At 39.6% G+C, this 14,749-nt stretch overlaps 1 protein-coding gene across 3 annotated transcripts in view; it reads right to left on the bottom strand.

Annotated features, from left to right (window-relative positions):
• COLEC10 (collectin subfamily member 10) overlaps nt 1-10,037 on the bottom strand; it is a 39,541-nt gene extending 29,504 nt beyond the window's left edge. For all 3 annotated transcript variants that reach the window (XM_027617411.2, XM_027617417.2, XM_027617424.2), the window contains exon 1: nt 9,786-10,037. In XM_027617411.2, the coding sequence (XP_027473212.1) occupies nt 9,786-9,933 (148 nt within the window). In that variant the 5' untranslated portion in view covers nt 9,934-10,037. The remainder of the gene's footprint in view (nt 1-9,785) is intronic.
• Between the last annotated feature and the right edge of the window lie 4,712 nt (nt 10,038-14,749).

The following is a 14,749-nucleotide window of genomic DNA, read 5'->3' as shown; positions in this document are numbered from 1 at the left end:
CACCACACACAAAAAGAGACTCCTAATGGTTGAAAGACCTAAATGTGAGACAGGAGTCCATCAAAATCCTAAAGGAGAACATAGGTAGCAACCTCTTCGACCTCAGCCGCAGCAAATTCTTCCTAGAAACATCGCCAAAGGCAAGGGAAGCAAGGCAAAAATGAACTATCGGGATTTCATCAAGATAAAAAGCTTTTGCACAGCAAAAGAAACAGTCCACAAAACCAAAAGACAACCGACAGAATGGGAGAAAATATTTGCAAATGACGTATCAGATAAAAGGCTAGTATCCAAAATCTATAAAGAACTTACCAAACTCAACACGCAAAGAACAAATAATCCAATCGAGAAATGGGCAGATGACATGAAGAGACATTTTTCCAAAGAAGACATCCAAATGGCCAACAGACACATGAAAAAGTGCTCAACATCGCTCGGTATCAGGGAAATCCAAATCAAAACCTCAATGAGATACCACCTCACACCAGTCAGAATGGCTAAAATTAACAAGTCAGGAAACCACAGATGTTGGCGGGGTTGCAGAGAAAGGGGAACCCTCCTACACTGTTGGTGGGAATGCAAGCTGGTGCAACCACTCTGGAAAACAGTATGGAGGTTCCTCAAACAGTTGAAAATAGAGCTACCATACGATCCAGCAATTGCACTACTGGGTATTTACCACAAAGATACAAATGTAGGGAGCCGAAGGGGTACATACACCCCAATGTTTATAGCAGCAATGTCCACAATAGCCAAACTGTGGAAAGAGCCAAGATGTCCATCGACAGATGAATGGATAAAGAAGAGGTGGTATATATACACAATGGAATATTATGTAGCCATCAAAAGGAATGAGATCTTACCATTTGCAACAACGTGGATGGAACTGGAGGGTGTTATGCTGAGTGAAATAAGTCAATCAGAGAAAGACATGTATCATATGACCTCACTGATATGAGGAATTCTTAATCTCAGGAAACAAACTGAGTGTTGCTGGAGTGGTGGGGGGTGGGAGGGATGGGGTGGCTGGGTGACAGACATTGGGTAGGGTATGTGCTATGGTGAGCGCTGTGAATTGTGCAAGACTGATGAATCACAGATCTGTACTTCTGAAACAAATAATGCAACATATGTTAAGAAAAAAGAAAAAGAAGAAGATAGCAGAAGGGGAAGAATGAAGGGGAATAAGTCGGAGGGGGAGACGAACCATGAGAGACGATGGACTCTGAAAAACAAACTGAGGGTTCTAGAGGGGAGGAGGGTGGGGGGATGGGTTAGCCTGGTGATGGGTATTAAAGAGGGCATGTACTGCATGGAGCACTGGGTGTTATACGCAAATAATGAATCATGGAACACTACATCAAAAACCAATGATGTAATGTATGGTGATTAACATAACAATAAAAGATAAAAAAAATAAAGCACCTCTTCTTTGTTTTCAGGTTTATTTGGTTTAAGAAGAATTACTACCTGGAACCTGCAAGTTTTTTGTAGTCATTGCATGTCCGAGTAACAGGGAGAAAAAAGGAAAACAACTAACATTGTACTTAATGAAAAATACAATATTAAGTTTTGTTGGGCAGATTTTCTTCCTCCTGCATATCATTCATTATTAAAATGCACTCACAGCCAAGTCAGTAGAAACAAATGCAAGGAGGAATCCCCTCCATCCAGGACAAAGTGGCATGCTTCTGCAATACATTTTTATTTTGCAGTAGTTAAGAGCAGAAGATCTGGGATCTGAGGGCTTAGTTCAAGTGCTGGTTCCATCACTGGCTCACTGGCAACCCACTTAAATTCTGTAAGTCGAAGTTTCCTCACTAGTAAATCAGAATATTGAAATATCTCCTTCACAGTGTTTTTGAGAGGAGTAAATGTGCTAATGCATATGAAGGGTCGAATGGTGCCTGGAATGCAGTGAGCGCTCGAGAAATGTATGATATGATAGTATCATCCACTAGGCCACCCAGAATTTCTAGCCTCTAGAAGTCAGAGGGATACAAAGAAGAGGCCAAGGGCAGGCAGTGCCTCTTTAGCCCATACCTTGGCTCTGCAGATTTGCAACTCCCTGGCTGATGTGTAGTTTTGCTTCCAGAGATTTGTGCCTCTGGTGTTGAAACGTTTACAGCACTCTGTAGATGTAACACACAATATTCTGTCTAAAATCCCTTTCAGTACAAAGTGGGGCAGAAGCTAATGTAAAGAAAAAGAACAGCATTATGAGTAATAGCTATGCGATTATATCCCAACATCCCAACCCGTGGACATCCCACCCATCTGTGAGAATGACAGTGTCCTCCCTGATGATTCCACTAAATGAGACAAGTTACAAAAACCATGAGTCAAGACAAATAGTGTGATTTGTTTTTGTAGAGAAGAAGTGCCTAAAAAATATTTATGATCTCTATTTTCAACTGCTTACTGGACTTTTCCATATGGATGTCCAGAGGCAGCTCAGACTGTTCAGAACTCATCATCATCTGCCAGTTTTGCTTCTGAAATCTCTCTCTAATCTCCCGTCTTTCTCCCTATCCCAACAGCCCTAATTCATCTCTCATTTTTAGTTCATGTCCCACCAGGATCTTCTCACATCCTTTCAGTCCTTCAGCCTATCTTCCGCCCTGCCAAGAGATTTGTCTACCTGAAAAAATATCTAAGTTCCTTCATTCTCCTACTCAGACTTCCATTGACTCTTCTGGTTTAAACTGTCATTTGACTAGTCAGACCTGATACAATCTTAAAACTTCTACAGAGTAGCTGTGAAAAGCAAAACCAGAAAAAAAGAAGAAGAAAGAAAACCCAAGGTATAATGAAAATTAAGTTAACAAAGTGCAGTAAGTTTCCATTTACAATGAAGCCATTGGAGCTAGAAGAGGGAAAACATTCTGTGCTCCACCTTATTAAAAGATTGAGGTAGAATAACACTTAGTTTCTCCACCATTGGACACCCCTGTTGTAAGAGTAGGTCTCCACTGACCTGAAAATTAAGTCAATAAATTTGTTGCATTAGGGATGCATTTCGACACGGCAGAGTACTCTGCCCTAACCTCCCACATCCACCCATATTTCTAATTCCAAAAAGTAAGATAGGAAGAAATACAGGAAAATAAGCGGTAAAATGATGCATTTTGGGCGATTCGGTTCTCAATGGTAAAGCCTTGTAGGCAGGTGCAGGAATACCCTGGCATCAATGAATGCCAAGCATTTTAATTTTGCATACCCTCATCTGTGCAGAGCTACAATGTTAGAGAAACAGGAAGAGGGATCAGGAGAAAGTTCCACGTTAGCATGGCTGGGTCACCTTAGAATAATACCAACATGATACTGCGTCCCTTCAGGGTCCTCTAAGCTAAGAAAGAAGGTCATATCCCTTGCCTTTGTCCACTCCATGTGAGCATTATTTCAGTGTATTTGGTTTGTGGGACTTTGCCCCAAGATCACTGGTGGCATGGTCTAGCCTTGCTCTTCAAGGGCTAAGATAAATCCATTCTAGAGACCTTCCTTTGTAATATAACCAAGTCCCTCCTTCTCTTTGGAGACTTTCACTTTGGTCTGCAGCATATTGTTACACTTGTGACATTTTTCCATCTCCCAAGCTCCCTTTGGACATAAGGGCCTCTTTGGACACTCAGCATGTGGTCTAAGGGGGGGGGTACTTTGGCTCTGAATGTCAAAATCCTTTTCTAGATTTTTGTTCATCTCAAGCAAGGCAGAACAACATCATTTAAACTATTTTCGACTGCACTCCATACTGTAATGTCTTGCACATACACTCATCCCTGGCTGTTGTCAAATAAATGACCCTCAGAAGAGTCACAGGCAAGAGTAGTGGGCTTTAGTTCATTCGTTAGTTCATTCGTTCCTTCCTTCTTTCCTTGCTTCCTTCCTTTATTTATTTATCCCTCTCTTTAAATAGGGATAATGATTCCTATAGTATGTCAGTGGAACTAAAAAAATTAATTGATAAATCCTTGGTAAATTCTAAAGACTCATACTCATATCATTTGTTTAACAGATATAAGTGTTCTCAAGTGGCCACAAGAGACCTGAAATAATGGTTCTAGAGTTTTCAAGTCAAGACCAATCACAGTAAATAATTTGAAAACAATTAAATTCTTTAGATGCGACTTCAGTTGAGTCTCTGAGTGTCAGATTTTTACTGCACATATTTATAATTATAATTTATAAAAGAGCAGAGAATGTTCTAGAATATAATTTAAAGAGTTTTGTAAAATTATCAATATTACAGATCAAATATGTGGTGCAAAAACCAAACAAGATTGCTTATGGATCAGAATATCCAAAAAATATGTGAAAAGGCCAAACAACACCATTTCTAACAGATGTAGAATTTCATAAACACAAATAAAGAGTGAAAGACTTAAGTTGTATCTGGCCTACACATATGGTCGGTGACCCAAGGCCAACAAAACTGCCTGCCTGGGGCACAGGAAAATATTCCCTAAAGGACGAAAAAAGACCAGAAAGCAGGAAAAACATTCTCATTTTCTCTTGAGTTTTGCTAATCCATGGTTTTCGAATATTTAAAGGGTCGTTGGCAATATGTCAGGGACAGTACTAAGTGCTTTGTGTGGCTTAACTCATTTCTCCTCACCAAGACCCCTTAAGGTAGTCACACTTATCATCCAATCTTTTATTACTAAAAAGAAAACTGAGGTTTGGTTTTGTGGATTTTAGCTCATTTAATCCCATTACATCCCTAGGGGTATTTATACTATTGTTATTCCTACTTAATTGATCAAGAACACCAGACTCAGTCGGAGAACAAGGGAAAGAAGGCAACATGAGTGAAGAGAAAAGGGGATCTCAAGTTTGTGAACTACTGACAAGAGTTGACTTTGCAGGGGAACTGCAAGAGAAAGGAAATTGCAGCAAGGAGCAGAAGGTGGTGGCATTTCCTTGATGGATTTCTATTTAAGGAGCGAACTTTACAATCTGTGAGCCTTTCATTAGGGATGTGGGGAGAGAGGGAGCTTATGGTAATGGAAAATGGAAGCTAATGGGAAAAATGAGGAGAGCTAAGCTATATGCTACATGTTTTAATTTTCAAATTAAGCATTTGAGACAGACAATAACATTATCTCTATTTAAAGAATGAAGACACTGAGGCTTAAGGTCTCAAAGACAAAGTAAGTGGCAGAGCTCAAATTCAAAGTCCATAATCTTTGCCAACATGCAAGTACCTACTACTACTATGGCCCTAGCGATGATAGATGGATAGCCAAGTTATTGTGCAAGGGAGTTGAGGAAAGGGGGAGCCTGGGTAAAGGATGCATGCTTATTAAAATGAAACAAACTAAATTTTTTTGAATGTTATCATCATATCTCCTGAATCATCTTTGCTCACACCTTGATTGACTGGAGTTTTACTCTTCCCTTTCTGGTCTAACCTTGAGATGCTTTCTTGGTATCTACCCAAAGGGAAAAGGAGAGGAAAAAATGGTTTGGAACACCCTGGCCAAGCCACTTAAAATTTCGGCCTGTCTTTATGCATAAAATACATATTAAAACTCTCAATGAAAGAATATAGTGAATTAATATAGTTAATATAAAGGTCTTGGGAAAAATACCTACTTGCTTAACCTCTCTGATAAAGCCACCAGAAAGAAATTAGCAACTTAATTTATATCAAGGTGACCGAGCTAAAACAATTCCGTATGATGTTTATGCATTTACCTCACAGAACTCCTTTTCTAATGTTAATTTAGAAAGCTAAAGGAAGGATCATTTCATGCTTAATGAGACTGATGAAACGTGAGGGTGATGATGTAACCTGGCAGAATGGAACAATGACTGGCCTGGTGATTGGAACAGGAGTTCCAGTTCTAGTCCTACTGTCAGTTCATCAATGTATGACTTAGAACAAGTAATCTTACCTCTCTGGGCTTCAGCTTTAACAAATGCAAAAATAAATGGAATTAAACCAAGTTACCTCTGATAGTTACATTACAGGTAGTGAGACTTCCAAATTGGCTGTGAAAGTGATCCAGACATTTCTGGGCATATCTGGCCATCTGTTTGGGGAAGTCATGAGAAGCTTGTTTGCACTGGAGGCTGAAAAGATTCCTGGAAATAACTTGATATAGCTAGGATCCAGAGAGTAAGGGGGTATCCAGTAGGGCCTACTGTGCAAATGGCATTTGAGCTAAAACCTAAATGAGAAGGAACGATCCTTGGGAAGGAGGATCTGGGCTGGGCTAAGTTTAGGCCAGACAGAAGGAGCATCAAATACAAAGATCCTGGGCCAGGAATGAGAGACAAAGCAAGGATGCCTGAAGCAGACTACAGGTGGAAAAGGAGTTTGATGTGGGAGAAGTAGGGAGAAGCCAGATGGAAGGCAAAGCAACTTTTAGGCCACACACACAAAAGTCATTGAAAAAAAAAAGCTCCTAAACAAAAAGGTTAATGGAAGCCAACATGAGCAATAAGGCAAAATATCTTTAATTTCCAAGCAAACTAATGAAGTAATGGAGTTGATTATCAAAAAGAAGGCATATCATTACTTTCAGCGTATGTTAGTATCCAGTACAATGTTGAGCTGTGAGGTGACATGAATGCCATGTTCTCAGGCATTGTCGCATCCATTTCTTATCACATAGGGGTCAGTGGACTATATTTTCAAACCTGATTCTAATAGAAGCCAGTGGATGTCATAGAATGGCACTGGACCCAGAGCCAGAAGGCCAGAGCTAAAGTTCAAATTGCTTATCTGTTCTATAAGTATGTGAGAGACCGTGAGGGTTCCACTTGGCCTTGTTGACATTGTTTCCTTATCTTTTAAGTTTAAAGTAATTGCTACCACATAGGGCAATTATGAAAAATTAAACAAGATAATCTACTTGAAAATACTTTGGAAATTGTGAATCATCACTCAAATATTTCTTATTGCTCTTACATTTCTTTTTAACATTTCTTGTTAAAATTTCCTGCCACTGCTGTTCTCAAGGGAAACCACTAGAGGTCAGAATTGTACATGAATAGTTTCAAGAACCGACACAGGTGGGAAAGAGAACATTTTCTACTAAACAGCATAAAATAATAAATTTAAGGCATAGAGAGAAAAATAAAGATAGCTTTCAACAAAGAAGTTTTGATAATTGGAACATTGCTTATTCCCAAAATTGTTACTCAGCAGACAGATAAATAGGGAGAGGAAGGAAAGACAAATAGAATTATCTATTTATACTGCCTACACGGCTTAAAGTTTACATTTGTTAGCTTATATTATTCTTAAAACAGTTCTCTAATGAAGCTCCCTTTGCAAATAAAGAAACTAAAGCATAAATAGATGTAATAGCATACTGAAGATCAAAACAGATTTAGTTCAATATCTTTCTTACCACCAAGTCATGCTTGGGAAATAATGCAGTAAGAAAATGGTGAGTCTGTATTGGACAACATATTATATGACAGGTTAACATTACTTGTTTTCCACCTGCAACTCTAAATAGTTTATTTAGTTCTCAGTCTCCCAAATGAATTTAGGGAAAACTCCTTTTATTGTTTCTTAGAGTACCTAGAAGTTTCTGAGCACAGCGCTGATAACTATGGTATTGACATGATTAGCCATGGAGAAAAATACACACCAGCCTGCTCTTAGGAAAAATATATTAAACAGAAGCAGTAATTCCGTCCTTTAAATATTTCTTTAGCCATCAAGCTTTTTTTTTCCTTTTCTTTATTATTAGTATTTTTTTTTTTTAGAAATAAATATGCAAATCTGCCTTGTTCAGGGGTAGGGAGGCGCTATTACCATGTTCATGAAGGAATGAGGTAGAGTAGATGGCAGTTTATATCTTGAGAGAAGACGAAGGCTAAGTCTTATTTTTCATTTGTAGGCACGGCATCCAGCACGATGCCTAGGGTGGCAGAGAGTCGGTGATGAGCACACGCATGGTGCTCCATATGCATGAATACAGGCAATTTGCAAAGAAAAAACCAAGTAACTCAGCCCTGAGTCCAAGATTTTGCAATCTAATACAAAGCTTGAAATGTAGACATGTTCTAGGACAAGGGCTTTAATTTGAAACCTTTAGCACTGAACATGAGGCCTGAGATGTAGGAGGTATTCGGTACATTCCGTTCCAGAATTGTGGAATATTTTTCATAAGAAAGGAACCTAGAATTCATTTTGATGCAAAGTCCTCAGACTCTGGGGGAAGAAAAAAATCATACCAGGTTCCTAGCAGACTTTGTTCTGGAACCCCTGGGGTTCTAGATGACACAAGCTCAGGAAAAGAATGAAAGATTTACATTGTTTGAAATCTTAGCAAGGTTTCTAGTGGGAAGGGGGATGTTTTGCATTAAGAAATGAGGGTAGGAAGACCATGATGAACAGGCTGTTGGTATCCAATAAAAATTAATTGCCCACTCCTCCCTCCTAAATTTTTTCTTTCTCTACTGCTCATGACACTAATATATGTTATTTAATGCATCTCTTATGCCTAAAATAATGCTTGGCACTTAATAGGTATTTGATATATGTTGGCTGAATTGGAATAAACAGAATTGTTGTACTGGAATGCATGATACTTGGGATATTTTGACAACACTTTGTCCATTCTTCTTCTAGCTTGAAATTTGTAGTTTCTCTGCAAGGAAAATTAACGGTGCTATTTTCAAATGGACTCTCCCATTTGCAGGGACAAGGAAAACTTTAATTTTCAGCATTTTCCATGATACTTCAGGAATAACACAAAGTTCCTTGTACATTATTGGAAAGTCCAGTAATAGTTCTAAGTAAATACTTTTAATTCTAATCAAAACTTTCTTTCCTGAACATTTGCCCTCACATTATTCATTTATTCACCCAAGAAATTATTTGGAAGCCCCAAGGTCTCATTTTTCCTCCCTGCATTTATTTTATGGTATCAAAGGTTAAAGCTTGGATTGCAATCTTAGGAGGAAATTAATTCACTGATTAAGAAAAAGGCACTTTAAGCAATACACATTTAAATAACTGGCAAGCATAGGGCAATGTATTTCTGCTTTTTCTGAAAAACCCTTTTTTTCTATTTAAAATTTTAAGCAGCTGCAATTCTTCCACCCTATAGCCTGGAGAAACATAGCATGAATTACTAATAAGGGAGCACCAATTTGCACTGCAGTGACCACTTCCAGAACAAAAGGGTCAGAACTAAAACCAGGAAAACAACAGCATTTTTTATCAACCAGTTGCTTGAAGCACATTTAGACCTTGGCTCTACTTGAAAAAATTCTGCAATAGTCTATCACCCTTCAGCTGGAGGCACTTGGCCCCAAAGACTCCACTTTCAATAAAGAAATTTCATTTATACACTACCTGCATCCTCAACAAAAATTTTCTTCTTCATAGGAAGCCCACTCATTGAATGAAATATTCAGAAGATTTAATTTTCTCCTTACGTAGCTTTTGCCTGGTAACTTTACCAAAATCAGTGCTGAGAAAGGCGTTGGAATAAAAAGAGCCAAAGAATAGAGAAGGTATTAAGGAAAGCATTCCTGAAAGACTAACGTCTTGGCTTGTGTACTTCCCCCTGGAACAGCATGGAGGAGGGAATTTTCCCGTGCCCTGGGTGAGGTCCACCCCCTCCCAACATGCTCTTACCTAACATCAGCGAAGGTTTTTACAAAAATAACAGGCCATTGGTTTTCCAAAATAGAAGGAAGAGAAGGAAGACGCACACTAGGGAGAAGAGAAAGTCATTGAGAGTTACAGTAGGGTTGAGGGAGGAGGGAAGAGAGTTCATTTACTATATATGAACATTTTGTTTTTCTTTCCTCACCTTTGGGTCCTGGTGCAATTGTGTGTGTGGCACAGACTTCAGTGGTAGGACGGCTATCCATGTCCAAACCCAGACTTTGAATTTGCAAAAGAAAGAGCACCAGAAGGATGGACTGGTTTCTTCGAAGTAGGGCTCCAAAGCCACTCATTGCTGTGGTTCTTCAAAAAAGGATTGCCCAGAAGTACCAAAGAAGTAGCTTTGCTTTATTTTAAATAAAACTTCTGCTTTAGGGAAGAAAGTAAAGTATCTGGAGGACACATTCCAAAAAGGGCTCCAAAAACAAGCAGGGAGCATATCCTAGGTTGTTTATTTTCTCAGTATTCCGAATGGACTGTACACTGTCCAGACTGTTTATTTTCAAGTGACAACAGTTTACTGAAAATTATCTCTGAACTAAACACTTGAGAAGAAACAAGCCAGAGAATGGAGAGGATAGAGATGACTTCTGCTCAGCACATGAGCTGACAATTTAATAACCCACACTGCATTTTTATGTTGGGTTCCAGAAAGATGGAGCCAGAGATTGCTTGAATTACCTGCATGTTATGGATACACTATGCAGGGCTTAGAGCTTTTTTGTAAGGAAACACTCATTAATTGTTTGTGGCAACTGAATGCTAATGCTCCCACTGCTCTTCATGACCTTATTTCCTTCTCTTGTTACAAAGAACTGTCTTGGGATTAAACTCCAAAGGAAAGAACACCAGCTTTTCTGCAAAGCAATTTGGCAATAAGTATCAAGAATATTAAAAATGTTTATAGCCTTGATCTAATAATTGTCTTTCTGGTACACTATTTTCAGAAATTATTCTGAAATGTGAACAAAGTTTTATCTCAGAAAATATGGCAAAAGAGGAGGGGGCATCAACTTCCTAACAATACATTATGGTTGGCAAATCATAGTGAATACAAACATATGAGAGAGTATGACATGAAAACTTTATTAAAATGATGTTTGTAGCAAGTTTTTGATAAAATGGGGGGAGAAGCTTATGCTATTATTATGTTTCTTAAAAAGCAGTATAGATACAGAGAATAGAGATGCACGTGTAGACATATATACAGAGATAGAAATAGAGATTGTTCTGCCTTTCTCTATCTCCTATCTATCGTCTATCTGTCTATATCTATCATCTATCTATCATCTATCATCTCTCTCCATCCATCCATCCATCCATCCATCCATCCATCCATCCATCCACCTATCTATTCCATCAGTCCATGGCCTGTATGAATAGCCTAGGCTTAGTGAGATATTAAAAAACTAGAATTAGAATCACTTATAGGGCACCTGGGTGGCTGAGTCAATTAAGCAACTGCCTTTGGCTCAGGTCATGATCCCAGGGTCCTGGGATCAAGTCCCACATCAGGCTCCCTGCTCAGTAGGGAGTCTGCTTCTCCCTCTACCCTTCGGCTTGCTCATGCTCTCTCTCTCTCTCAAATAAATAAATAAAATCTTTTAAAAAATCACATATAATAGGGAGATGCCTTACCTTCTCTATTCTTGAGAAGCATGTTAACTGAGAGGCCAGAAGGGGTTTTAGACCTACTTTCCTTGAAATTGGAAAAGAAGGACCTTATATATCCTCATAAGGGCTAATGAAGAAATATTTCTATGAGATGTTATTACAAGTAATGGTCAATCTAAGAAATACAAGTGTATGAGTTTTCTAGGACTGCTGTAACAAAATACCACAAACTGAGGGGCTTAAATAACAAAAATTTATTGTCTCACAGTTCTGGAGGCTGGAAGTCTAAGATCAAGGTGCAAATCCATGCTTGTTCTGAAGACACCAGGAAAAGATCAATTTAGGGCCCTCTCCTAACTTCTGGTATTTGCTTGGCCATGACAGCACAGCTCTAATCTTCACACAGCATTCTCTCTGTGTGTATCTGTATGTATCTCTCTATGTCAAAATGATTCCCTTTTTATAAGCATACCATTCATAATGGATTAGCCCACCCCCCACTAATGATCTCATTTTAACTTGAAAACCTCTTAACTCTAAATACACTTACATTATGAGGTACTGAGAGTTAGGACTTCAACACATGAACCTATTTTTTTGTCTGGGAAGACGCAATTCAACCCGTAACAGGCTTACAGTATGACATAACTGGATCTTTTTAGTAGCAATACAAGGAAAGGGAGCAAAAGGAACTGGCATTAATTGAATAGTCATCATGTACAAAATAAGGTTGATCTCTTCAGTGTATCTTGGTTAAGCCTTAAAATAACCCTCGGAATGGATAGTAACTCCCCCATTTTGCAGACAAATTACTTGAGGCTCAGAAAAACTAAGCAATTTGTTTAACATCACTGTGAAGGTTAATTTTATATGTTAACTCGACTGGATTATGGGGTGTCCAAATATTTGGCCAAACATTATTTCTGGTCATGCTTATGAGAGTGTTTCAGATGAGATTAACTTTTGAATCTGTAGACTGTGTAAAGCAGATTTTCCTCCTCAATCTAGGTGGGCCCCATCCAAATCATGGAGAGCCTTACAAGAACGAAAAGGTTGAGGAAAGAAGAAATCCCTCTCTGCTTCATTGGTGGAGCTGAGATTTTGGTCTTTTCCTATACTTAGACTGGGGAGCTTTTGGCATCATCTCCCGGATTCTTGGGTCTTTGGACTTGGTCTGAACTTAACACCATTTTTTCCCAGATTCTCGGGCCTTTTGGCTTGGACTGAAACTACGCCACCAGCTTTTTCGGGCTTCCAGCTCGCAGATGGCAGATTATGGGACTTCTCAGCCTCCATAATCATGTGAGCCAATTTCTTCTAACAAATCTTTCCCTCTCTTGATATAGATATTAATATATACAGATATCGATATAGATGTATCTTGATGGTCTGTTTCCCTGGAGAACCCTGATTAAAATTCACCAATTGAAAAAGGGACCAAAAAAAAAAACTCAAATATACATTTTTTCCCAAAATTCCTGCTTTAAAATACTTGTATTCCATAAAGGTGAATAGGCTCAAGATTTGAAGATGCACTAATTTTTACACATTCCTAAAACCTCAAAATGGTTGCATTTGCCATATTAACAGTGATAGGAAAATAGTGGGAATCCATAGAATGGTGTGAGAAACTCAAATTCTATATCTATCGTAACCAGATAAATGACATAGAGCAAATCACTCAACGTCAATTGCAGTAAGGCATATAAAGTGAGTTTAGACTTGATATTTAAGGTACTTTCTGAATTATAAGATTCTTTGAAAATAGGTGTTCTTTAAGTTGCTTAAATCATTCTAAGTTTATTTTGTTTCTTTCATTTCTTTGTCAAGCATCCCCTGGCACATAGTGAAATACATTCATTACATTTATATGTAGAAATTCATTGGTAAAAATTTGAAGCAAATACTAGTCCTTAGTATTTTTCCTTGGGATATGCTATGCCTGTTCTTTCCAACCTCTCTCTCTCTTTTCAGTTCAACAAAATATAGAGACTTCCAGGGAAGATAGCAGAGTAGGAGGACCTTAAACTCAGTCATCCCACACACAGAAACACCTAGAAAACACTGGCATCAGTGAAAATAACCCAGAAAATGACCCGAAGACTAGCAGAACAGACTCTCCAGCTAAGCGTAGAGAAGAGGCCAGATTGAAGAGGGTAGGAAGGGAGAAGATGCAGTCAGGAGCCAAACGGACCCTTGGTACTGTCCATGGAGGGAGGGACACTGCAGGTGTGGAGAGAGGAGAGGACCAGACCCCACACCAGGCACCCCAGGCATGGGGAACCCACATGAAAACCAGAGGTACATAATTTCATGAGTTCTTACTATAAGCAGGGTTTAACACCTGGAAGTTTAAAATATCAGCAATGTAGGCTCTGGGAGAGCCAGGAGGATAAGAGGAAACTGAGTTCTCCACCCTTAGGGAGACAGCACAACAAACAGCCTCACAGAGAAATACAGCATAGAAGCAGCAGTTTGAAAAATGCCTGGGCTATACAGGAGGGAGATTTGTTTCCTAAGCTTAGAGTATGTGCTGCAGGGGCAGAGATCCTTGGGAGAATTCTCCAAGAACAAAGGAGCTGGTAGGCCCCATTTCCCTCCCCTTACCCTTAACCTAGATACAGACACCTGCAGGAAGCAACAGTGCACCAACACTCCTTACTTAACTTGCTAACAGACCCCACTGCACCCCCTTGTTCTCCTGCAGACACACCCCCTCCAACCAGGCCTCTGCTCCAGGACCCCTCCCACAGCAAACTTGTGCAAATCTTGCTAACACTATACACCCTGCCCCCTCCAAAATACCCTTGGCTGGAGCCAATCCGAAGTGGTGCCACAGGCCTGGCAGGGTACAAGCAGCCCTGACAGGGGCCAGTACCACTCCAAAGTGACTCCTACCCCAGTCCCACACCAGTCTGACTGCAGCCCCAGCAATGGAGTGGGGACAGATACCTGGTTGACTGCAGGCCCTGCCCACAATGAATGTTTCTCAGGGGACAACACAGGGAAAGTGCTTAGCAGTTTGGTGTTACCACATCTCTGGCAAATGTCTGGTCTGACTCAACTCAAGCCCAAGGTGGCCCCAGACTGTCCTGCTTACAACACAGGGACCAAATCCTGCCCACAACGGGCAAAGAGAGCCATTGCAGATGACAGGATTGAAGGCAAACATGGCATAGCCATGATACTAGGGCACATGCAACACACATAGGACACACCCCTAAAGTGCCAGGTTCTGATGAACAGGGCACATTACACTGCAGGGCACCATAGGAGCTCATCTTCATAAGGCCACTGCTTTCAAAAGCAGGAGAGGTAGCTGACTTTCTTAACACATAGAAATAGACACAGAGAGTTAAACAAAGTAAGGAGACAGGAATATGTCCCAAATGAAGAACAGGACAAAATCACAGCAAGAGACCTAAATGAAATGGAGATAAGTAATATGCCTGATAGAGAACTTAAGGTAATGGTCATACGACACTCAATGGACTT

This window comes from Zalophus californianus, chromosome 4, assembly GCF_009762305.2.
Source record: "Zalophus californianus isolate mZalCal1 chromosome 4, mZalCal1.pri.v2, whole genome shotgun sequence".
In the NCBI taxonomy this organism is placed as follows: Eukaryota; Metazoa; Chordata; class Mammalia; order Carnivora; family Otariidae; genus Zalophus; species Zalophus californianus.
The sequence above is the reverse complement of the archived record's forward strand: the minus strand, read 5'-3'. Positions and strand labels throughout refer to the sequence as shown.